The sequence below is a fragment of the Calidris pugnax genome, unplaced genomic scaffold, assembly GCF_001431845.1.
Source record: "Calidris pugnax isolate Ruff unplaced genomic scaffold, ASM143184v1 scaffold5, whole genome shotgun sequence".
Taxonomy (NCBI): domain Eukaryota; kingdom Metazoa; phylum Chordata; class Aves; order Charadriiformes; family Scolopacidae; genus Calidris; species Calidris pugnax.
In genome coordinates this window covers 3,083,335-3,109,487 of record NW_015090814.1, presented here as the reverse complement: position 1 = coordinate 3,109,487, position 26,153 = coordinate 3,083,335, and the positions used below count along the sequence as shown (strand labels likewise).

At 38.8% G+C, this 26,153-nt stretch overlaps 1 protein-coding gene across 2 annotated transcripts; it reads left to right on the top strand.

Annotated features, from left to right (window-relative positions):
* PPP1R42 (protein phosphatase 1 regulatory subunit 42) lies at positions 1-26,153 on the top strand. 2 transcript variants are annotated; one of them, XM_014939644.1, is made up of 9 exons: positions 1-56; positions 3,373-3,583; positions 7,563-7,729; positions 8,167-8,305; positions 9,930-10,046; positions 15,697-15,814; positions 16,992-17,120; positions 18,451-18,604; positions 25,249-26,153. In XM_014939644.1, the coding sequence occupies exons 2-8, from the start codon at positions 3,455-3,457 to the stop codon at positions 18,585-18,587; spliced, it is 936 nt and encodes a 311-aa protein (XP_014795130.1). In that variant the 5' UTR covers positions 1-56; positions 3,373-3,454; the 3' UTR covers positions 18,588-18,604; positions 25,249-26,153. The 2 variants fall into 2 exon arrangements, with proteins under 2 accessions (XP_014795130.1, XP_014795131.1); XM_014939645.1 differs by lacking the exon at positions 1-56 and adding an exon at positions 97-186.

Here is a 26,153-nt window from a genome sequence, read left to right as displayed (position 1 = left end):
CGGCGCTCGCGCCTGCCCTGTGCCCGCCGTGCCTCAGGCGCGCGCTGAGCCGGGAGGTGAGGGGAGAGCGGGGCCGGGGCGGGCCGGGGGGGACACATTCCTTCTAGGACAGACCTTGGGGACGGGTCCTGCACCCCCTCCCCGCCTGGCCCGCTACCGGAGCAGCCTTCCCAGCCGTTGTGCTGGGTGAGGGTTGGGCTCTGTCGGTGTCAGGCCTTCTGCTGTACGGGGAGGGGGGGGGACGATGGGCGACGACAGGGGACTGTGGCGACAGGGTGGGGTGGGATGGCTGTAGGAGCTGGGGGGTCGGGAGAGGTCCCACAGAGCCCCCGCGGTGCCGGCCCGGGTCTTCCTCTGCTGTCACTGCTTGATTTGGCAGAAGGTCTAAGAAAGGGGTCGGAAAAGTGCTTTTTAAAAAAAAAAAATAAAAAAGGAAGAAAGAAACACACTGCCCAGAGAAGCTGTGGCTGCCCCATCCCTGGAGGGGTTCAAGGCCAGGCTGGATGGGGCTTGGAGCAACCTGGTCTGGTGGGAGGTGTCCCTGCCCAGAGCAGGGGGTTGAGATCACCGAGTCCAACCACAAAAAAAAACAAAAACAAAAACAAAAACAAAACAACAAAAAAAAAAAAAACAAAAAAAACCCAAAAAAAAACCAAACCAAGAAAGGAACACGCTGCCCAGAGAAGCTGTGGCTGCCCCATCCCTGGAGGGGTTCAAGGCCAGGCTGGATGGGGCTTGGAGCAACCTGGTCTGGTGGGAGGTGTCCCTGCCCAGAGCAGGGGGTTGGAACTCAATGATCTTGAAGGTCCCTTCCAACCCAAACCATTCTGTGATTCTCAGTAAAAAGAAACCCAAAACAATGTCCTTTCAGCTTTCCTTCATCCCCCTCTCAGCTTTTCCTTCTTTCTCCTTCTTCAAACCCCACCTGAGGGACAGCTCCCGAGCTCCAGCCTTGCTCAGTGAGTGAGGGAGTTTCTGCTGCCCTCGTGGCTTCAAGCTTTGCTTTCCCTCAGTTTCTGACAAATGTAGCACTGTGAGGAGGATTCGCTGTACCGTGGTTTATGTGCCTGCACGACCTTTAGTACTGGGAGGCTTTTTGCCTTCTCCTCAGTTGTTACGATACACTAATGGGGGGGTATTGCCACGCAGCCTCAAGTTGCACCAGGGGAGGTTCAGGTTGGAGATTAGGAACAATTTTTACACAGAAAGGGTTATTAAGCCTTGGAATGGGCTGCCCAGGGAAGTGGCTGAGGCACCATCCCTGGAGGTGTTCAAAAGACGGGTTGACGTAGAGCTTAGAGACATGATTAGTGATGGTTTTTTATCAGAGTTAGGTTGATGGCTGGACTAGACTATCTTAAAGGTTCCTTCCAACCTAAACAATTCTATGATTCTAGAATACATAACTTACATTGTGTTATGTACAGACTAATCTTAAAGGTCCCTTCCAACCTAAACAATTTTATGATTCTAGAATACGTATTTTACATTGTGTTATGTACTGACTAAAAAGCAACCTTTTTATTCTGAGTTGTTAGGGTATTTTTATCCCCAGACCATTTACGCACCCAATGCAAAATACGCATCTTGCCTTCTTCCCTCCCCTCCATTCCCCCATTTATAAGCTCACTTGGAACAACGGCCAGAGTTATTTTTTGGAGAAGGTTGGTGTTGTTGTGAAAGCCTCTGGAGTGTGCCTCAGTGTGAAAAAATCCTCACTTTTTTACTGCCCATAACAAATGCACATGCAGGTGTGTGCATGACAAAAGGGTACTGATGCTTTATACCACTTCTCACAGCCTGTCAGACCCGCTGTAGGGAGGGATGTATTTTCTAACTATTAATTAGGTTATGAGCTGCCGTTAATTAGTTAGTTATGTGTGAGAATTGCTTCTGCTGTGGACAGTTGTGCTTATATTTCTAGATGGAAAAAGATGAAGACTGGGATACGGTTTTGTTAAGCATGCTGAAACAACAAATCAAAGGTAATAATGTATTTTAGATGTTATTTAACACCTTAAAAGTTTGAAAAAATGACAGTAAGAAAGGACCAACACAAACCATTTTATGATTCTCAGTAAAAAGAAAACCAAACCGATGTCCTTTCAGCTTTCCTTCACCCCCCTCTCAGCTTTTCCTTCTTTCTCCTTCTTCAGACCCCACCTGAGGGACAGCTCCCGAGCTCCAGCCTTGCTCAGTGAGTGAGGGTGTTTCTGCTGCCCTCATGGTTTCAATCTTTGTTTTCCCTCAGTTTCTGACAAATGTAACACTGTGAGGAGGATTCGCCATACCGTGGTTTATGTGCCTGCATGACCTTTAGTACTGGGAGGCTTTTTGCCTTCTCAGTTGTTACGATACACTGCTGGGGGGGTATTGCCATGGGACAGGAGGAAACGGCCTCAAGTTGCACCAGGGGAGGTTCAGGCTGGAGATTAGGAACAATTTTTACACAGAAAGGGTTATTAAGCTTTGGAATGGGCTGCCCAGGGCAGTGGTGGAGTCACCATCCCTGGAGGTGTTCAAAAGACGGGTTGACATAGAGCTTAGAGACATGATTAGTGACGGTTTTTTATCAGTTAGGTTGATGGCTGGACTAGACGATCTTAAAGGTCCCTTCCAACCTAAACAATTTTATGATTCTAGAATACGTATTTTACATTGTGTTATGTACTGACTAAAAAGCAACCTTTTTATTCTGAGTTGTTAGGGTATTTTTATCCCCAGACCATTTACGCACCCAATGCAAAATACGCATCTTGCCTTCTTCCCTCCCCTCCATCCCCCCATTTATAAGCTCACTTGGAACAACGGCCAGAGTTATTTTTTGGAGAAGGTTGGTGTTGTTGTGAAAGCCTCTGGAGTGTGCCTCAGTGTGAAAAAATCCTCACTTTTTTACTGCCCATAACAAATGCACATGCAGGTGTGTGCATGACAAAAGGGTACTGATGCTTTATACCACTCCTCACAGCCTGTCAGACCCGCTGTAGGGAGGGATGTATTTTCTAACTATTAATTAGGTTATGAGCTGCCGTTAATTAGTTAGTTATGTGTGAGAATTGCTTCTGCTGTGGACAGTTGTGCTTATATTTCTAGATGGAAAAAGATGAAGACTGGGATACGGTTTTGTTAAGCATGCTGAAACAACAAATCAAAGGTAATAATGTATTTTAGATGTTATTTAACACCTTAAAAGTTTGAAAAAATGACAGTAAGAAAGGAGTAGGCTTGTATAAGCAGCAAAGGCTATACAGAAATGTGTCACTGTGGGCAAAGAGGGAATTTGTGGGGAAATAACAAATTTGAAGTGTACACGTAAGCTTTGTTGAAGATCTTGGGTATGAGTAGTATAACATTTTCCTTTTTGTCTTTAAGGCATTTTATAAAACTGCTTACAAGAGCATGCAGAATACCTTATTAAAAGAAGCAGTGAAGCAGTTTGGCCCATTACAGAATTATGGTTCGACTAACACTGGAACTAGTTGCTAAAAGCGTCGGTCACAAGAATCGCAATGAAGAGGACTCTGGACAGTACCTGCGAAAAATAACTCATCTCAATTTATCAGACAAAAATATAGATGCAATTGTAAGATTTATTTTTCTTTATTCCTTTTAACCTGGCTACTCAAGTGTTTTGTAGTTGCTGTTAATGAAGAGCTGCTTATCATTGGGGAGACAAGCAAAGCCAGGTTTCTATTTTATAAGAGCTATATTCTGTTTTAACATTTTTATTGAGGTGCAATTAAGCCTTAATAGTACGTCTGTTTAGAAAGACATGTCAGCATCCACTGCTGTTATTGTGTGGAACGCTGCTTGTGTGTAAAAGTGTTCAAATGGATTTTGAACACGTTGTGCATTTGAAATGTGAAAATAATCCTTCAGCTGTAACTTTTCATATGAAACATCAAAGCAGGTGACTGTAACTCCAACAGTCTGCAGCATTTCTTATTATCAACCTGAGGATTTTTTCTTTATGTGGCAAAAATCTGGTTGAAGTATTTTACTTACCTGAAACTGTAAAAATATATATATCATCTGTAGCAGACAAAGAGGATATTATCAGGACACTAACTATTTTTTCCATTAATTAATTAAAATAGGAAATCCCTGTAAGCAATTACACAAAAGAGATGAGCTAAGTGTTAAATTGAAGTATTTTTTGCACTATTTCACAGAACTATAGAAATCACAGAAATCTGCAGCTCTAAAAAAAAAAAAAAAAGAAAAAAAAGAAACAATTTGCTATTTTGATTCTTTCATACAGTTGCTACATTGTAAAGGAGCTTTTGGGAAGTCCCCAGAATGGAAATGGTAACTCCACTTGCTTACATCTTTAGGCATTTAAGAAAGAGGCTATTTCAAATTAATCATTTAGACCTGACACTTTTCCTATAGAATATAATCAGTCTGTTGCCACTGAATCAGATGTTGGGCTTTGACAGGCGTGTTCTAGCCCTGTTGAAATTTAGCTATAATATTCTTGGAGACTTTAGGTCTGAGGTTAACAAAGAAAGTTCATATTTTCAGCAACAGTTTGGGGTATTTTTATTTAAATACTTGTATTTATTGATGGTTACCTTCATAAAAATGTAAACTGTGGAACAGAAGAAAATGCAAGGAATGAGTAATTTTGCAGATCAAAATATTTTTTTAAAGGAAATAGTAATGATATTACATGCTATTAAATGCAACACTTACTTTAATCTCGTTAATGCCATGTTTTCTAGTCTTGGGAATCTTACAAAGCAGACAAAGAGGATATTATCAGGACACTAACTATTTTTTCCATTAATTAATTAAAATAGGAAATCCCTGTAAGCAATTACACAAAAGAGATGAGCTAAGTGTTAAATTGAAGTATTTTTTGCACTATTTCACAGAACTATAGAAATCGCAGAAATCTGCAGCTCTAAAAAAAAAAAAAATCAAAACAATTTGCTATTTTGATTCTTTCATAAAGTTGCTACATTGTAAAGGAGCTTTTGGGAAGTCCCCAGAATGGAAATGGTAACTCCACTTGCTTACCTCTTTAAACATTTAAGAAAGAGGATATTTCAAATTAATCATTTAGACCTGACACTTTTCCTATAGAATATAATCAGTCTGTTGCCACTGAATCAGATGTTGGGCTTTGACAGGCGTGTTCTAGCCCTGTTGAAATTTAGCTATAATATTCTTGGAGACTTTAGGTCTGAGGTTAACAAACAAAGTTCATATTTTCAGCAACAGTTTGGGGTATTTTTATTTAAATTCTTGTATTTATTGATGGTTACCTTCATAAAAATGTAAACTGTGGAACAGAAGAAAATGCAAGGAATGAGTAATTTTGCAGATCAAAATATTTTTTTAAAGGAAATAGTAATGATATTACATGCTATTAAATGCAACACTTACTTTAATCTCGTTAATGCCATGTTTTCTAGTCTTGGGAATCTTACAAAGAGTTGTTAACTCGCAGCACAATCTTTTCAATCTAGCTGTGATTTATTCCTTAGATTTTGGAGGAAGTCTGAGAAAGGAAAGGGGAGTTCAGGAACAGGATACAAGCCAAGTGAGGTTAACAAATTTGGACTGGTGTAGTGGCTTTTTCAAATTAGTCAGGTTAAAATCTACATATATTTTTTTCAAATTGCTCCCTGGGGCTTATTAATTTAAAAAATAATCCATGACCTTTTCCTTTTCAAAGACTAAACCTGCAAACTTAACCCTGTCCCCCTTCCTTTGAGTTTAATAATAGGAAATTTATACAGGTTTCAGTAAGTCCTGAGTTAATTCAAATCCCCTCAAGATACTGAGCACGTTTTGAAATTGCTGAACCCTAAACAATTGAATTGTTGTGTGTGGTGGTGGATTTCTGCTTTAAAAGTGTGATTTCAGTCAAGAATATGAAATAGCTTGTTTTATATGAAGGGATCCAAGCAGGCAAATGGGTTTATTCAGCCCACTCCTAGGAATGTGCACAGCAAGTTACTAATTTGATCAGTCCATTTGACGAGGACCAGTTCTTCAGGGTGCCACAGGGAAGTTTTACAGAAACTCTTAGAAGAACATGTGATCTTTGAGTTGTTTAAGAGGAATATCTTCAAAGAAACTTGACATTTGAGCAGAACTGAGACTTGGAAGTGTATTAAAATACATTGAAGTGCAAGTTTTTTTATAAATCAGTATTCCTTTGGCAAGAACTGGTTTCCGTTACATCACTGAAGTTTGATGGAGACAATGATGCTAACAATTGAGCTTTTCAGAAATCCACCTCATGAAGGCAGGGAAGGGAATTAAGAGTTGTGGTGAATGGAGTTAAATCCAGTTGGTGGCTGGTCACTACTGGTGTCCCCCAGGGCTCAGGCTTGGGGCTGTTTCTCTTTAACATCTTTATCAATGATCTGGACAAGGGGATCGAGTGCACCCTCAGTAAGATCACAGACAGCACCGAGTTGGGTGGGAGTGTTGATCTGCTGGAGGGCAGGAAGGCTTTGCAGAGGGATCTGGACAGGCTGGATCGATGGCCAAGGCCAATGGGATGAGGTTCAACAAGGCCAAGTGCTGGATCCTGCACTTGGGTCACACCAACCCCTTGCAGCGCTACAGGCTGGGGGCAGAGTGGCTGGAGCTGCCCCATGGAAAAGGACCTGGTGGTGTTGGTCGACTGTCGGCTGAACATGAGCCAGCAGTGTGCCCAGGTGGCCAAGAGCATCCTGGCCTGTATCAGGAACAGTGTGGCCAGCAGGACTAGGGCAGTGATTGTCCCTTTATACTTGGCACTGGTGAGGCCCCACCTCAAATACTGTGTCCAGTTTTGGGCCCCTCACAACAAGAAGGACATTGAGGTGCTGGAGCAGGTCCAGAGAAGGGCAACGGAGCTGTTGAGGGGTCTGGAGCACAAGTCTCGTGAGGAGAGGCTGAGGGAGCTGGGGGTGTTCAGCCTGGAGAAAAGGAGGCTGAGGGGAGACCTTCTCGCTCTCTCCAACTCCCTGAAAGGAGGGTGTAGCCAGGGGGGGTCGGTCTCCTCTCCCAAGGAACGGGAGATGGGACAAGAGGAAAGAGCCTCAAGTTCAACCTCAAAAGGAGGTTTAGGTTGGATATCAGGAAAAATTTCTTCACGGAAAGGGTTGTCAAGCCTTGGAACAGGCTGCCCAGGGAAGTGGTTGAATCACCATCCCTGGAGTTGTCTAAAAGCCATGTAGATGTGGTGCTGAGGGACATGGTTTACTGGTAACTTGGCAGTGCTACGTCAAAAATTGGACATGATGGTCTTAATGGTCTTCTCCAACCAAAACAATTCTATGATTCTAAGTCACACAGGATGTGATGTATCTGCTGATAATGACCGTAGTCCTCAGCTTCTGTATGGCAGAGCAGTAATGATGATTACAGGACATGATTACAGGAGGTGATTACTGACAATCAGTTTTTCTAGGAAAAATAATTGTTAAAAGTGTTTGTTAAAGATGAAAATGAATAAAGCATGGAGCAGAACTTAAATGTAAAACCAACAGCCAGACAGCCTCCAGCAGCAAGCAGTGAGTGAACTCTGGGTAGCATTAATTTGTTATTTTTTATTTCAGGGTGACCTCTCTTTGTGTAAAAATCTTAGAGTTCTGTATTTATATGATAACCAAATCAGTCAAATCCAGAACTTGGACTTTGCTTTGAATATAACACACCTTTACCTTCAGAACAACTGTATTACATGTATAGAAAATCTCTCATCGCTGAAAAACCTTGAAAAACTGTAAGTTGAAAGTCATATATTTATTTCAATAGTAAAAGAATGATTATTAGACTAAAAATTTTTAAAATTATGTAGCCAGAAATGGCTTTTCAGCTCTTAAATGTTGCTTTTCAAATAAAAGTAATTGCTTATGGTTTTTTAACAGCGTTATAATGTAAAATGATGGCATATCATCTTAACATATTTGTTTTCATTTGAATTATTTTCCTTTTTCAGCCATTTAATAATAATAGTAGCAATATATAAAAACCCCTAAAAAACCCTTGGATCTGTTAGCTCTATGTCCTACTTGCATGCTAGGTTATGGACTTTTTCTGTTATAATTTCCAAGTATTGCTCAATAATACTTAAAATACTTAAATTTTAAATATATTGAGGCCTTGTGGTAGCTTTTGCTTTCAAAGGATCTTAAATCTATTTTGTGTTCTGTTCTGCAGGTATCTGGGGGGCAACTGCATCGCTGTAGTAGAGGGTTTGGATAAATTAGAAGGAATAAGGGAGCTACATATTGAAAGTCAGCACCTCCCTCTGGGCGAAAAGCTTCTCTTTGACCCAAGATCTCTTCGGTCCCTGGCAGTAAGTACATGCTGAGAACTTCAGTGAGCCATCAATGAGTAGATCAGAGAAGTTATTAGCACTTGTGTTTTCCTTTTTGTATCTTTCTTTCAAATTCTACCAAGGGACTCCCAACCCAATTCTCCAATAAACAAGGAGCCCAGCAGACTAGTTCTTTTATTTTGGTTTTTTTTTGCAAAGGATGGCAATGGAAATGAGAATAAAGGGAGAGAGGAAGTAAAGAAATGTGTGGAAGCCTCATATAGATAAAATGTGAATAAACCAAAAAAAGGGTAGGAATTTATCACAGTCATCATAGCCTACTTAGTTTGCAGTGAACTAGTTTGTTGATACTTCTCTAATTTGATTGTTACATTAGTTTATTTACTGCCTCCTTTATTTCTCTAGAAAATGCAATGGCAAAAGGTGCAAATAACTTTTTTTTCTGGGCATTAAGAGTGAAACAATCAAAAGCATTCAGTTTTAGTTCTGCAATTTTTCTATGTTGGGGTATGTCAAGATTTCAGGAAAGTCAGCTTTTGAAGTTTTCTTTCAGCAGGTTAATCTCTCAGTAAACACCAAATGTAGTGTTGAAGTGGTTAAAAAATACTTTATTTACTAATAAGTCTTTTGTTGTTGTGGGGTTTTGTTTTGTTTTGTTTTTTAAGAAACACTTTGCATTCTTGACCATGTAGCATCTTAGTGGAAGCTACACGTAGAAACTTTCTATTGTCCCTGCTTAAGACATCAGTTCTGATTTCATCTGTTTCTGGCTCTTAATGATGTCAGAGATAAAAGAGGATGATACTGGTAATTTCTGCCTGCAATGGAGCTCTTGCTCAGATTTTAGAAGGGGGCCACATTTCTCTTGTACGCTGCTGAAATAGACATTTTCTAACTAATGGTAAATTCCATATCTGGTAGAAATCTAAATTTACTGGATTAGGTGCCTTTTTTTCACCTTCTAGAGTATAGACTTCTTGTTCCTTTTACATGAAACATCATTATTTCCTGAGATAAACACCTGAAACACATTTACTTTTTAACTGGGATGCAAAAATCTCTTCAATAATTGTCTGTTACAAAAGGCAAAGTGCACTATGGGACCCACCAGTGTTCCAAAGAAGGGACAAGGAATATGTGTGTATCTCTCGATATGGGTACCGAGAGCTTTGTAGGATCAAGCCTGAAAGAAAACCAGCACAGTTGAGCTGTTAAACAAGACTACGTGGGCATCAGATAGGGATCTCACCTCTGTGCAGTTCAGATGTAACCTTGGAAAAGGCAGCCACTTTCTGTCTCTGTTTTGTACTTCAAATGTAGAGTTAGTAGCACTTTAGAGCAGAACTCTAAAGAATTTAAATGTTTTTAGAGAAAAACAAAAATTCTGTATTTGCTAAGAACTCCTGAAATAATTGAGAAATAACCTAACTTTTGTTTGACTTCAAAACCAAAAGAAACAGTATTTTAGGACAAGAGGGAAAGCCAACATAAAACAGCGCCTGAGGTATGTGGTAGCTGTATTTGCATGTTTCTGCTTCATATGCTTTTTCTTTTTTCAAGAGAATTTTCTGCAAGAATTTACAACTTGACTCATGCATGGCATGAAAAAAATAATTTTCTTTTTCTGCTTTTCTTCCTCCAGAAATCTTTGTCTGTGTTGAATATCAGCAATAACAACATCGATGAATTAGAAGGACTGGAAGTTTTGGAAAATCTTTCTTATCTTAGAGCAGTTGACAATCAACTTCAACACATGAAGGTATTAAAATAAATATTTGCTCTATTTAGTTTGAGTGCTAAGAAATTAGTCGAGTTCATCTTTATCTCTAATTAAATGAGTAAAAATAAATTCTAGTCCTGCAGTTACTGAACCTCTGACTTTCCAAACGTGCTGTCTTCTCTCATCCAAATATCTTGTTGAGATTGAAAATGGAGAACCATTTCTCTAGGATGTCCAAATGTCCATTAATCCATCGTGCAGTGGCAATTGTGCCTGTAGCTGTCAACTGAGCAGTAAATGCATGGAACTTATAGCTATAATATAAAGAATCCAAAATGTGGAGGTAGTTTGTATGTTTTGGCCATCAGAGCGACTGTCAGTGGCTTAATCTGCAAAGGTGACATGGCCATTGTTTGTTAATTAATTTGTAATATTTTGCCGTGTCACAAGTTTTAGTTCTCTATTTTAATGTAAATAAAAGCCACTTCTTGGATATCAGATCACTTAGCTGATTTTGCAGCCGTTCCAATATCAAAATTACTTTTGGACTATTGTTGCTGGAGTAACGTAAAAAGTATTTGTCATGAAACTATACATTGAATTTCTTCCATAAATTTCTGCTAAGGAAAGACATGTCTTCATAAACTTCCACAGTAGCAGCTAAAACAAATTAAATGAAAGTGTTTTTGCTCTTCCTTTTGCAGCAGTGAATGTGGTTCAAACAGAATGTTCTAGACTTACAATTTCTAGCTTATCTTCTCAAAAAGGAGCAGGAGTATTGGCCTTGTCACTTCTCATTATTTTTATAAGTTAATAGTGTCTTCTACTTCTTGACATAGAGAGCAGTTAAAAAACTAATTTTATTGTCATGTTAGTAACCGAATATTAAATTTATGTTGAACTGTGCTGACTCATTGCACAGCGGAGGCATGAAACAAACTTTATAAATGACATAATAAATGCTGTTTTCATTTAATATTAACCATAGGCATTTGTGTTCTGCTTTTTTGGAAATTTACATTTTTATTAATGAATACTAAAATGAATTGTCTTAAATTGTGACCCAAATCACCAAGAAAATGCCTTGATTAAAATAAAGTCATTACTGGTTTTCATATACATTCTATTTCCTTAGAAAAGTTAACTTTCATTGGTTTACAATTATTAAAATAACTATTCTTATTATTTATTAGAACATTTAGTGTCTTTTACACTAAATTTGGCAGTTCTGTTTACTAATAAGGAGATTTCAGTATTTTGTGTGCATACCCTATCACTGATCTAGGTCAATATACTTTATTTGGACTCTTTTTTACATTTGAATATTAAGAAATGTTGAATGATGCATTTCTTTTTTACAAGAGGATTATTAATGTATTGTATTTCAAGCTGTGTTTCTGGCTGGCAGTTGTGCTTGAATTCATATTGAAATAGAATTCATGTAAGCTTTTGCTGGGTAATTAAAACCATATTGAATGTGTTGGTTACATCAAAATAACAGTAAGCTTTTTTAAATAGGTAGTCTCTCCAAAGTTTCCCTTTTGAAAAGGATTTTTTTTTCTAAATAAAAAATATTACGGTGATTTCTTTAATTGTCTTTTTTTGACTTCAGTTGTGATGATCTTTTAAAAGAAGATTGTCTTAGCCAAAGAGCCAATTATTTTTAAGAATGAGATGCCAGTTCAGAGACAGCATTTTCAGCATCTCAGAGGAAAGAACAGTGTCTTCTGAATCAGAATAAGGAGAGGACAAAAAGAATGCATTATGCAGTAACAGTGTATCTATTATTGAATCATTATTAAATTGCATTATTTCATCGTCAGAAAGATACACCAGAGTTTATATTCACCCAAATCAAATATCCATGCAGATTTTTATGTTATATGCTCACAGCTTTTGAAAAATTCTGCGGTGAGCAGAATTCTGAGTTTGCTGCTGCTGCTGGTATCAGTTACACTTGGATCAAGCCCCAGTAAATTTTGAAAGTGACTGTTCTGTGTGTTTTCTGAAGTCTCCAAGTTTGGAAAATAGGGAGCAGAGAGGCTACTTCTGTTCATATCTTTGCAGACCTGGAAAATTAATGACCACATTGAATGTGTGTAACGTGTAGTGTAATACAGCTGGGTGTCCAGCTTCCCACCTACAGTTACTGTGTTTTAGGGATTACATTGTAGCTGGCTTTATTTGTCACACATGCAAATTATTATTTAAATTTTAAAAAAAACCAAAACAACAACAAACTTTTGAAAAAGCAGTAGCCCATGCAAAGTATATTTATAATGTCAGTTTTAACACTATTTAAGAGGCTTTACCTTACAGTGAACACCTAGCAGGAGGACAGTTACATCCAGTAACTGTTTAAAAAAAAAAATAGTTGAGGGAAGTTTTGATTTTTGGAACCCTAAATTTCATGATTCTACAGCTTACATTATTCTACAACCATAACAGCTGACAAGATTTCAGAGGATATATAACTGTAGTATATACACTTAATTGCTTCTGCTGCCTGAACTCGTCACACCCAGCAAAGGCTCTTTCATTCCCACACAAGCTGCCTCCATTCTCCTGCCTCTTGCCCCTCTGTTTTCAAAATTCTGACATCTACCTCTTCTTCATGCCAAAAGCTGTGTGTCCCCTGATTTCCCCTTCCTTCAGGAATAATATGGAATCTTTGCGAGAGAGGGAAATGTGAACGGCACAAGAAATGCATGAAATAATCTTTGCGAGAGAGGGAAATGTGAACGGCGTAAGAAATGCATGAAATACAATCTTCTCATGTAGACTTCTCTCACTTGTGTATAATTAGTATGATTATTTTATATCTAAACATTTATCTCAGTTTTTTCACATTATTATGAAAACCCAGACCGCCTGGCTTTTCAGCACTGCATAGTTGAAAATTAGGGCTAGTAAATTCAAACACTTAAGGTTCTGGCTAATTCAGGCCATCGTTAGCATAATTAACGGACGTCAAGGCGTGCGACCTTGTTTCACATGGCTGAAGTTTATATAATGCAGTCTGAACAGTAGACAGAACAAAATTAAGTTAATTTTTCTCAATTCATGCAAAACAACTTACTATGACTGGCTGCCACGCGTAAAAAGTATGTCTTAGGTCACTTACCAAAACCAGAAGTGATTTCAGTAGAATTGGCTTTTCTTTCTTTGCTGCTTCATTTATTTATCCTACCGAGCTTCTGGTTTACTTTAGTCAAGTTCTCAAGGTCTTCTAGGCTGCAGTGGATTTGGGATGGAATATTAATAGAATTTTTTAAAAACACCATACCTATTTAAAAAAAAAATTTAAGCAAACAACTATTTCTCTTTACATTATTAATTACATTAGTTTGGGAAAGTTTTTGACTCGTGTGAGTATTTGGATAGGTAGAGAAAAGACAGCTAGAAACACCCATAAAAATCTGTATTTCCCAAGTCTTTAATTTATTCAACCTCTGCCCGCTATTGATTATGACAAGAGGATATCACAAAAGATGAATTCGTTCGTTTCAGAATCGAGTCAGGAACAAGAGAAAAATTATAGATTTTCTCAAATAGATTATGACAGGTAGTCAAAATGGTGACAAATTGCTGTCTGTAGAGGTAGTTAGGGCAGTGGGACTAGACGTTTCCGATAAAAACCGGAGCATACTGGTCAAATACCAATTCTTAGATGGCCATCGTTAATTGGTAAGAACATTATTGCCAGCCCTCCAGCTGCCTACTAAGGCACTTGCCCTTCCCCCTCTGCCCCCCACCCCATGGAATATAATTTGCTCGTCAGTATTTTGGAGCAGACCTCAAAGTGATAGCATGACATGATCATTTATCAAACGGAGACTGCCCAGAAGAGTGTCTGGTCCCTCTAGTCCAGCTTATTGAAAGGCTGGGAAGTGAAAGCACTTTATTAGAGACAGGAAGGCAATGAACAAGTAGAGCGTATCCAAAGGGTAATCATATTTCAGCACAGGATTAGTGTGCTCTTAGATAAACATACACTGGAGTAAGCATGTTCTGGGTCATTTATCAAGTGAGGAACAGCTAACAAAAACCTACAGGACTCTTTGTATACATCCATCAAAGTTAAACTGTATACATTTTAGTTCAGTAATAGACAATTTTGTGTTGCAAAGCTATCGCTTGAAAAAAAATTCTTTCTAGTGAAATCTAGACCACGTTATAGATTTCAGTGACAGTATCTGAATGCTCAGGTAGGAATAAATAAATACCCTGGCTAAATGCTATTTCTTTTTTAATAAGCCAAGCCTAAAATATATTTCCCCCTAAATTGTTGGGTCTGTGATGAAGTATTGGCACCTAAACCGGGGGGTTGTTATCACATTGCTGTTCTCATTCGTGCTGATAAAGCTTTGCTGTGTAACATTACGAGATTTATCAACATTTCTTCACCTGGACTGGTCCCCAGAGTTTCTTGCATTGTTTTGTCAGTCTTGCTCCTCACAGAACCAGACTTCTGCTCTCTGTTTTTCTGAAGAGGCATTATCATCCCTGGATAACAATAGATCACCGTCATCATCGATAGACAAAAAATGATATTGTTTGGAAGCGTGAGGCTGTGCTACCAGTTCCTCTTCCATGTGATTTTTGTAAACATGCATTCTGTAGCCCATAGAATATCCCCAGGAGGATTTTCTACCAAGGGAGTAGAGTCTGCAAAACCAGAATTCTCCTTGCTCGCGTTGCCCAGGTGATTTTCTAAATTGGAAGGAGCTGAGGGATACCTCTGTTGTTAGATCCTTCTTTATTGGCATCAAGCTACAAAATTCTAGACATGTAGAACATAAATTCCCTCCCCTCTTATATTCCTATAGATTGTTTTGAATCCCTGCTTAAGCTTTTCACACATAGAAGGCAGCCCTATCAAGAATGACAGTTAAGTGACATTTCCAAAGGAAAGTGTTTTGGAAAGTAGGGCATCTGAGCAGAAAGGACCAATCTGTTAAGCTTTGCAGCCTTTTAACTTGAATTTATTGTATTTAAAAGACAGAAGAAGTTGTATTCAGGTCATACTGCCCTTGGTTAGACAGAAACACAGATGGAGAAAGGTATATTTCAAAAATTTCACTATTTGGGCCAATACTATAACTGACCACCCACAGCTATGTAGGGGGGGGATTACTATTTCTCCCAGTAAAATACAGTTTTACATATATATCAAAAGAAAGACAGTTCTACTGTGGTTTGCATGATTTTACACTTTTTTTTTTTTTTTAAAGCCTGTTCTTTCTCTGTAAAGTATTTATTCTTCCACAATTTTTTCAAAATCAGTCACTGATACTCTGAGGGCTCTGTGAGACCATGGGGACAGACGTCATGTATCAAGGACATTATTTTGGCTGGTAATTCCTCAGCTTTAAGTTCTTGTTATTTGGATTGTAATGGTAATTTTCCATAGCTGGCATAACTGTGTTCTTAAAAATGCAGAGTTTTCCAACTCTATCACCATTTCCTCTGCACCATCATGATATAGTCAGGGAAAGCCACACAAAGCTCTGTTTGAAAATGCACATTCTTAACGTACACATTAATCCATGAATAGTCTCACTGAAGCTATTTCTGTGTGCAGGATTTGGGCCTGGCTGAACAAATCGGGTTGCTATTGAATTTTACTCTGCAGGGAAAAAAACCAACAAACCATAAGCACAATGTTCTCTTCTTGTATCAACTGCAGGACCTGGAGGTTGCATTAAACAAATGGACAAAGCTTCGGAGACTGGATCTTGCAGGAAACCCCGTGTGCCACAAACCCAAGTACAGGGACAGGATTGTAGTGCAGTCATGGACTCTGGGTAAGAAACAGCCCCCAAACCCACCCATAGCCCTCACTGGTTTAGAAAATAACTGATCTGTTAATCATTCTTGACTTTCACTATGTAGGTAAACACATATGTCAAATTATGGATATTTAATCTATCTACAGGTAACATAGCTAAAACTGTTTATGTAATCAAGTGTACAAACTCTATTGCTCAGCTTTTGCTATTAGTAGGATTAATCATTAGATTTCATAACTGATGAAGGCAGTTTGCACTTACACTATGAATGTATTTGTAAATCTTAACTGTACCGTGATGCAGTTTACGTTCTTATTTTGGGATAATTTTACCATTAACAGGAAGCAACTTAGTCTTCCGTATGCAAAAATTCATACTGTAGAAACAAGTGAAAAAAAAAAAAAGCTGCTCATTTTTTACTTTTTTGGATAAAGGTGGCAATTATCTCAAAAGCAGGTATTACAAAATCTGTTTTTCTTTTTTTCTGAGAGTAAAAATTTTTGGCCATTAAAAGAAAGAAAAATCCTACCTGCCCAATGAAAATAACAGGGTCTTAGGACAATTGTCAGTATTTGATGGCATCAAAGAGAGTAAAGTTAATCTTACAGGGTCTGTCTGTCTGTTTGTCTGTCTCCATGATCAGTAGGATTCCTTGATTGCTAAGCCATGCAGGTTCTCTCTTATCCTGAATTTCTAAACTGGAAGAGGGGAGATTTAGATGAGATCTCAGGAAGAAATTCTTTGCTGTGAGGGTGGTGAGACACTGGAAGAGGTTGCCCAGAGAAGCTGTGGCTGCACCATCCCTGGAGGGCTTGAAGGCCAGGCTGGATGGGGCTTGGAGCAACCTGGTCTGGTGGGAGGTGTCCCTGCCCAGGGCAGGAGGGTGGAACTGATGGTCTTTAAGGTCCCTTCCAACACAAACCATTCTATGATTCTATAATTCTATGATATAGTCCAGTATACATAAACCATTCTGTGATTCTATAATTCTATGACGACGTGTCAATTCACTTTTGTGGCTAATTAAAATATGAATATCAAGGTGTATTGGTATTTTTTTGCCAAAAGACTAAAAGGAAAAAAAGAAAAGATTCAAAGAGAGCAAATATAGTCCAGTATACACTACATACAGCTTTCTGCACCCTTTCCTTAACTTTGGGCATCACAGAAACTGTTCTTTTCTCTTTGACAGAATCCCTTGATGGGAAAGAGATTAAAGAAATGGAGAGACGGTTCCTATTGAGCTGGAAAGCCTCCAAAGCCGCCAGGAAAAAAACCAAAGAAAGAATGACAAATGAACATACAGTCTATCTACAATTATGTAAGCAAGCTAATCAATTACCTCATGATTATTTGAAATATTATAGAGACAGTAAAATAGCAGCTAACAGTAAATACACTAGGAATGAGATTTTTACTCATGGTAAGACCGAAGCACAAGAGCAGAAATTGGGCTTTTCCAATATAAAATTTAATTTTAGCACTAGTTCATGTGGTGGTTTTTTTTCCTCCCATCCCAATCTCCCAGAATTATGGGAAGTAGTAACATTTTGAATATCTGTAAATATTCTTTTTTTTACAAATATTATGGTAAAACCCCCAAAACTGTTGCGCATTCTAGAATAAATATTAATAAATACATCAGACTTTTAAAATCTATTTGTTGTTACTTATTGATAATGAGTAATAACAAGCAATAATTTGTTGAGGGTTTATTCATATATAAATATATTTATACAGATTCTATCTGTGTAAAATGCCAGTCCTTTTAAAAGCCTTCCCAAAATGTGTGTCTCACAAAAGCAAAAGTTCTCAACTTGGAAATAAATAAAAACTCTTGGAGGGGAAAAAAATCTTTAAACCTAAAAGAAAAGGCAACACGTTCTTGAAGAGGGGAAACAAATGAGTTTTGAAACCCAAGCAAAACCTGAAATAGGCTTTGAGATTTTTAAAGAAGGGTGGGGCAGGGGTTGTTGTTGCCATGGAACTGGCTGTGGAGTAAAACATAAATGACCCAACAGCACGTCCTGCCATCCTGCTGGGCTTGGAAACAAACCTGAGACTTCACATTACTCAAAATGGATTGAATGGCCACATTTCTAATATGAAATTGGTGGCAGGTATGTGGTTGTTTTCAGAAGGTAAACTGCGCTGTGTAATTTAGGGGAGAGAGCACGTTCTTTAGAGATTATTGATTCATGAAATCTCGTGGAAATCAGTTATTTTTGAAGATGTGAAGGGAGAAGCCCTCAGCCCAAAGGACGCTGCCATCTGCCCAGTGCTTGGCAGCCACCTGTGAATGGCAGCAATGCTCTCCCTTCTGAATAACTCCCCACACAAGGAGGTGCTATGTATTTAAATTTATAACAATACCTGAATTTATATTAATACGCTTTAATATTCACCTTCATCAGTGTTTGCAGCACTTTCCGTAATTTCATACAATTTCTTTTTCCATTCTCAGTTGTCAAATTAGAGGCATTTTACCCTAAGACTTATTCCACTGTTTACTATAACAAGATATATCGGAGCCTGTGATCAATCATACTGAATATTAAAATATATATATATCTCATATATATATATATCATACTGAATATCTGGTTTGACTTGGGATATTGAATTAATCCTTTTTTCTTTGTTTTCTGTAGCTGACTTTGAAACACCTTGTCCTGTGCCTCCCGTTCACTATAATCCAGCTCTGAAAGAAAAACCCAATTTTGTAGCTTTGTCTGAGATGCACAAACTTAAAAGAAAACCTCTGCCAAGAATCCTGGATAAAAAATAAGTCGGGTGAAAACTCAGGTACGTTCCTCAGCCATCCTGCTCTCAATTCTCTTGGTTATTGCTTGTACAGCTCTTACTGAATGAGTCAGAAAAAGAGTACATGAAGGCAGAATTTAATCTGAAATCATTTCAGGTTTTTTTAGCCCTGTTATATTTGTTGTCTTTATTTCTTTGAAAGGCAGGATAAGGATAAGGATAAGGAAAGGCAGGTTTCTGGTTATAAATCAGTAGACAAGCTAATAGTAATGATTTTACTCCAGTGTTATGCATTGCTGGCTTATGCATTTGATTGTAATCTTCCACAAAGGTAAAATAGCATCAAAGTTAATTCTTGGAAGAAATTGTTTCTTGGAGAAACAATCACTTTTCATCATTATAGCTTATTTCTAATAGATACATTCCAGTGTGTCATATACTCGATTGGCATCTTCCTGTAGCATCAGCTCAAGACCACTGAGACAGTCACAAGAAAATGTGACGTGTGCCTCACAGGCATTTAGATATTAAATGAATTTAAACATTTCAGAGTTCAGTGTATGTATTCCTTACCTAAGCAGCCTTGTCAACTCCAGTGCAGCTGTTTGTGGAAACCAAAATCTGCTTTTAACCTGACTGGTTTGTTATTTAGCAGCTGTACCGGCTAACAAAAAAGGCATCATTGATGCAATGCTGTAGATAAAACGAATAAATAAATTCAACTGACACAGGTATTCTTTGGTAACAAAATTACTAAATGTGGTGCTTTGTTTTACATTCAAATCAGAATTTATTAGTATGTTTGCAAATTTAACTGAGCAACATTTAATACTATCTTTATTCTTGACAACTTACCACTTTCTGTTCCATCAGTTTTGTTCCTCCTGATTATTTGTTCTGATTAAAAATAGCTGCCTCTCCCTTGAGAAGGGAAGAAGAATTGCAAATCACAGAGCTGCTCTCTTCCAAAGTATCTTTTTTTTTTCTTCATATGACAGTCACTGTATTTTGAACTTGTCATATATGTACCCGTTCTTGATTTTTTTTTCCTGCAGCAGAAGTGGGGAAGTTTAAAAACAAGAACTGTGGGAGCAATGCACAAGTTGTCACAAAATTGTACTACTGTGTGTTTATTTGCCAGAGAAATTTAGAGGGGCACAGCCCAATATTCAGGCCGTACAAACTTGCATTTGTTTCCTTCAATTCTGTTGTAAAATCACAGAATTGCCCAGGTTGGAAGGGACCTTTAAGATCATCTGGTCCAACCATCAACCCAACACTGACAAACCCACCACTAACCCATGTCCCTCAGCACCATGTCTGCCTGCCTTTCAAATCCCTCCAGGGATGGTGCCTCCACCACTGCCCTGGGCAGCCCATTCCAAGGCTTAATAACCCTTTCAGTGTAAAAATTGTTCCTTATCTCCAATCTGAACCTCCCCTGGTGCAACTTGAGGCCATTTCCTTTTGCCCCATGGCCTGTTCCTTGGGAGAAGAGACCGACCCCCCGTGGCTACACCCCCCTTATTTTCCTTGGTGTAAGAACTTCCACTGTCTCCTTTGAAGTCAAGCATTCAGGTGCTACACCACCATGGTAAAAGGCTGTCCCCTTGTAGAGCTTCTTTGCTTGACAAAAATTTTCCCTGATGAAATCCCCTTTGACCCTAGAAAGGCAAAGACTCCATTTTCCATACTTGATTGGAATAAAATGTCTATATTTGTATTCATTTAAATTTGCATTAATTTATATTCTCAAATTAAACAATTTGAGGGATTTTGATATGTTTTTTTTCTGCTGTTAGTCTAGAAGATTTTACTCTGATTCACACAAAGGTTGGAATAAACTACAGTCAGATGACAGGCATTTATGAAAGTTGCTGTTTGTTACAATTTCGTGTGTAATCACTGATCTTGAGACTTATTCTGATCTTATTACCGGTGGAATTCCACGGAAACCAAAGAGTCTTGGGAATTAGTTAGAGGTTTGGGAATTCTTTAAAATGTTTGGGGGGTTTGTTCTGGAAAAAGAACCCACCTCAAAATACAGAAATATTCATTCTCAGAGTATATTCAGGTATGAAATAACGACCCAACCCAGTATTCCCTCGCCAGACGCACTAATTGGGTATGTGCATAAACGTGCCCACGTGGAAAGCGAGGAAATTTTATCAACCTGAACAAATACCTGGATTGTTTAATTGAAATTCAGTATCGGAGCAAAGCAATCAGCGAATTTTAATCCTGCCCTCTGTGTTAGTCAAATAAATTATTCCAACAGATGTTTCCTCTTTCCCTGTACATGCTAGGTGATGTTTGACCTTGGCAACTGAAAAACAGGCATTAAATACCTTTTTAACCTACATCTGAGATCCACTGAGGATTACACACAGCTTGAACAATGAAAAAAGCCAGTTATTGCTAGATTACTGAAATATGTCATTAATCTTTCTTTTTTTTTAATGATATGAAAACAATAGCAATTTTATATTGGATTTTAAGTTCGTTTTGAATATTTAGAGAGAATTATGGATATTGACAGGAAGTAATTAAAAGAAAACAAATCACTTAACTATTTTAAAGATACCTAATACCTTCCAGTGGGATACACGATTATTAATTTTCCCTGGGTAGAGAAGCTGTTGAAATGTTGATGTTGTAAACTTCAACGACGACCAGCACTTTCTGCCCACGGGCCCTCGGTCGTGGAATTAAATATTGGAGGAGGTTCACAAGTCAGAATTTGGTGGGAAAGTCACCTTTTGGGCTATTTAATTGGCAATGTAGTATTAACTTTATATGAGATAGTCAGCATTTAATAAGTGCACTTATTAGAGTTATTTACAGTTATAGTATATTTATATGTTATATTATATTATATTTTTACAATATATATTTTATATGTTACAATTTATTTATTTTTATTTTACTATATATATAGTGTTATAGTATATTTATAGTTATTATAGCACTTATTATTATATTAGGAGCCAAGGAGTCATAAGCCACTTTCTTTGCCATCACACACATCTTGTATAGCTCAAGTTCTACTTCACATGGAAGGAACTTGCTGTTAAATTTTTTACTATGAGGGTGGTGAGACACTGGAAGAGGTTGCCCAGAGAAGCTGTGGCTGCCCCATCCCTGGAGGGGTTCAAGGCCAGGCTGGATGGGGCTTGGAGCAACCTGGTCTGGTGGGAGGTGTCCCTGCCCAGGGCAGGGGGTTGGAACTGGATGATCTTTGAGGTCCCTTCCAACCCAAACCATTCTATGATTCTAACAATGGTAGTTCTCACTCTTCTCAGCTCTTCCACAGGTGCTCTTATCAACGTTGTACTTATTTTATTAAATATTTATAAATGCCTTGAGTAGAGGTGATTTGTGTGGTCTGAAATCTACACAGAGTAATGTCTATTTGACAACAGGTCATTCAGCCTACAGGAACGTGTCCAGGTGGGTTGGAATGTCTCCAGAGAAGTCTAAACCTACCCTGTTGGAGCTTGAAGCCGTTCCCTCTCGTTCTATTGTTAATTACCTGTGAGAAGAGACCAGCACCAACCTCTCTACAGTGTCCTTTCAAGTAGTTGTAGAGAGTGATGAGGTCTCCCCTCAGCCTCCTCTTCCTCATACTAAACAGCCCCAGCTCCTTCAGCCGCTCTTCATATGATTTGTCTTCTAGGCCCCTCACTAGTTTCGTTGCCCTCCTCTGCACTCGCTCCAGCACCTCGATATCTCTCTCTCTTATATTTGTATTCATTTATATTTGCATTAATTTATATTCTCAAATTAAACAATTTGAGGGATTTTGATATGGTTTTTTTCTGCTGTTAGTCTAGAAGATTTTACTCTGATTCACATAAAGGTTGGAATAAACTACAGTCAGATGACAGGCATTTATGAAGGTTGCTGTTCGTTACAATTTCGTGTGTAATCACTGATCTTGAGACTTATTCTAATCTTGTTACCGCTGGAATTCCATAGTAGAGGTGATTTGTGTGGTCTGAAATCTACACAGAGTAATGTCTATTTGACAACAGGTCATTCAGCCTAGTAGAGGTGATTTGTGTGGTCTGAAATCTATACAGAGTAATGTCTATTTGGCAACAGGTCATTCAGCCAACAGGAACAGGTCCAGGTGGGTTTGAATGTCTCCAGAGAAGGAGACTCCACCACCTCTCTGGGCAGCCTCTTCCAGGGCTCTGCCACCCTCACAGGAAAGAAGTTCCTCCTCATGTTTAGGTGGAACTTCCTTTGTTCCAGCTTGTGTCCTTGCCTTGTCCTGTCACTGGGCACCACTGAAAAGAGACTGGCCCCATCCTCCTGACACCCACCCTTTAAATATTTATAGGTGTTGATGAGATGCCCTGAGAAGATCACTATAAGATCACTATAGAAGATCTGGGCTTGCAGGGTGTAATGCAGGAACTTTGAAGCCCAGACTGTTTGAAACCTTCTGCATAAAATACGTGAATATTTAGAGTCATTTAGGTCGGCAAAGACCCTTAAGATCATCAAGGCCAACTGTAGGTCAGTAACATATTCAGCAGAAGGCATGTCTATGGAGGGCTCTTCAGTGCCTTCAGAGTGAGTTGCATCCTCTAAATGGCTGCATCAAGACTGTATCAGGAGTGAAGTTCTGCCTGAGAATGGTAAAATAAACAGAAAGCAAACTCCAATCTTTGCATATCTATTTTTCAGCTGTTCCGTCTTCACTGTTGCAGTTATCAGATAAATAAACCAGACGCGCGTTGTGCGGTGTTTATTTTTTTATCCTTAGATCTTTGTTGTCAGTACTTTCACAGGCTACTGTTGAGATAAAAACTCCAAACTTCATAACGTTTTTAGGCTGCTGCATGAGCACTGCGCGTTTTTAATTGTGTAACTAATTTACAAAACAGGGACAAAAAGGGATAAAAATCCCTTTGATGCACACAAAGTACGAAGCCAATTAACAAAGTAAAGAAATAACGCTGCGGTTTCAGGTTTTTTAAAACAGGTGCCTGCATGGGAAATGAAAAACTCATTTGAGGTTAATATTTTGGATATTTTCAGAGCAATCTGTTGTATTGTTGGAGCTTCTGGTGTGTTAGAAGTAGCAAAAGGAAAAAAAAATAAGGGATGAGTGCATGAAACCCTGCCCCAGGTACTGCTCTGACCATCATGAGGATATACATATAGATACACCAGCTTTGTAACCACTGCCTGCGCACATTTCGACTTGAGATCAGGAACTGATGAAAAATTCCTGTTTTTTTTTAAATGTCACGTTAAAACCAGTGCAAGGTGTAAGTTAATTTAATACCATATCACTTCCTTATACACGCAGGTATAAAGCAGTGCACAGAACTGCCCGTGCTACAGCTGTAAAAGCAACACAATCCCCAGGTTCTGTGATTGGGGCAGAAAGAGAAAAAATTAGGCAAAGAATGGAGTCAGCGTTCCAGCTGTGCCCATTGATTTGTCAGGAGGAGGATTCAGCCACGTCACCTGTTAAATGGGAAAGTTTGTGGCTGTCGTTCAGAGGGTAACTGACCAAAAATAAGGGATCTGAAGGGCTCTTGTTTCTCTTACGATTTTTTACCTCAGTGTACTGTGCAAAGCAGCTTATCCCCACTGACACAGCTCTGAGGGGAACCAATTAATATGTCGACCTGCTTATTTAGAGTCACTAAATGATAATTGATACATATTGTGGCTGTAAACAATACGTTTTCCTTTGCTAGGAAAAAAAAACAACCAACAGTGAGGTTTTAAAGTCATTCAAATGTTTTCCTTTGCTAGGGAAAAAAAAAAAAAAACAACAGTGAGGTTTTAAAGTCATTCAAATATGTTTTTGAATCTTACCTCTTCAATCTCACTGTAACCAGAGACCGCAGAAAGGACTGACTGAATCCTTCTGTTCTCTTAATTCTGAGCAGAATTAATTGCTGCATCAAACCCAAGATAAATCAGAGCCAGCTGTGAAATGATCCATGTAATAGACTAATACTTTCATTCAAAAAGAGGTTTGGAGCAGTGAGATCTTCCTTTCTTGGAGAGTTAATGCCTTAGACTGTCACAGGAATCACTCACTACACGGCCAGCAAAGTTGGGTGTAACAGTTACACAGTTTGGAGTAAAATGTTTTGGAATAAAAGACTGAGTCTTATCTGATTTCATTTATATGAGGAATTGCTTTGATTGCTGCTAAGATTTTGTTTCTTGTTTCTCTGTTCATTTCTTTGGAACTTGAAAATTATCGGTATTTGATACAAACTTCTGTGGCCAAAAATTGTAGTGTGTGGAAAAAGCTGGTCAGTTTTATAGTGTGAGTGTGTATCATACCCCAGGGTGTCAGATGGTGTCACTTCAGGTTAGTCTGTCCTTGCTGTGGTGCTGGGAAAAGAAATAAAGGGGGATTTCAATCGCATCTGTTGATACCCTCACAATAGATAGGGACTTTGGGTTTTTCTCATCCACAGCTTTTGGTGGCAGGGATTATACTGGGAAAAGAAATAAAGGGGGATTTCAATCACATCAGTTGATACCCTCACAATAGATACGGACTTTGGGTTTTTTCTCATCCGCAGCTTTTGGTGGCAGGGGTTATTAATTTGTTGGGAAGCGTTAATGATGACAGAAGCACCAGGGGCTTCAGTGAGGTTCTGACATGAAGATCTCATCTGTCTCCTCTGATCTCTCTGGTGCAGGCTGAGGAGGAATCCGAAGTAACGGCAGAAGTAAGGGGAATTTTACAAGACAGAAGTTAAAGGACATGAAGATTTGGCCATCACTGGGTTATTTTTTTTCACAAATCTAACAAAGAAAGATACTGGTGTCTCTTGGGATACGTTGTCTGCATCTTTGTAATCTCAAAACCAGACAGAACAAAGTGTGTTGAACTTCACACCTGCCTTTTTAGAGCGTTCAGAAGAAAGAAGGTGATGCCTGGTTATTTAGACTCATAGAACCATAGAAGGGTTTGGGTTGGAAGGGACCTTCAAGATCATAGAGTTCCAACCCCCTGCCCTGGGCAGGGACACCTCCCACCAGACCAGGTTGCTCCAAGCCCCATCCAGCCTGGCCTTGAACCCCTCCAGGGATGGGGCAGCCACAGCTGCTCTGGGCAACCTCTGCCAGTGTCTCACCAAAGCATGTAAAAACACCAGCAGGTGGCAGGCCAAACTGGTTGCCCACTTAAACTTTCTGAATCAGCTGGTTTTAACCCGATTCTCCCCTAGTTTGTGACCTGAATTCCTGACTTCCCAAGCTGCTCCTTCTTTATATATGATGCTCTTAGCAATTAAGCTTACAGTCACTTCAGGAAGAAAGGAGCTATTAGCACAGGATGTTTGAGGTCTGTAGTCCTAAAAAAAAATAATTTCCATCATCTGGATTTTTTCCAAGTTGCAGTGAAGAACGTGGAATAGTTGGGAAAGAAGGCACAAGAAGATAATGATATGTGGGGTTATTAATTTTGGGATTGGGGGTATCACACATTCATTTTACTTCAAATTCTGCTTTAAGTAACTGGGACTTGAGTTTGGCTGCTTTGTACTGGTTTGAGTAATTAAATGAACGCTCAAGGCTTCTGATATAGGGAAGTTCCAAAGGG

Bases quoted from the DNA above. Each gene is read 5' to 3' on its own strand.
- PPP1R42 (XM_014939644.1), top strand. From the start codon at position 3,455: ATGGTTCGACTAACACTGGAACTAGTTGCTAAAAGCGTCGGTCACAAG. The intron at 8,306-9,929 runs GTAAGTACATGC...TTCTTCCTCCAG, and splicing joins GATCTCTTCGGTCCCTGGCA to AAATCTTTGTCTGTGTTGAA. The intron at 17,121-18,450 runs GTAAGCAAGCTA...TGTTTTCTGTAG, and splicing joins TACAGTCTATCTACAATTAT to CTGACTTTGAAACACCTTGT.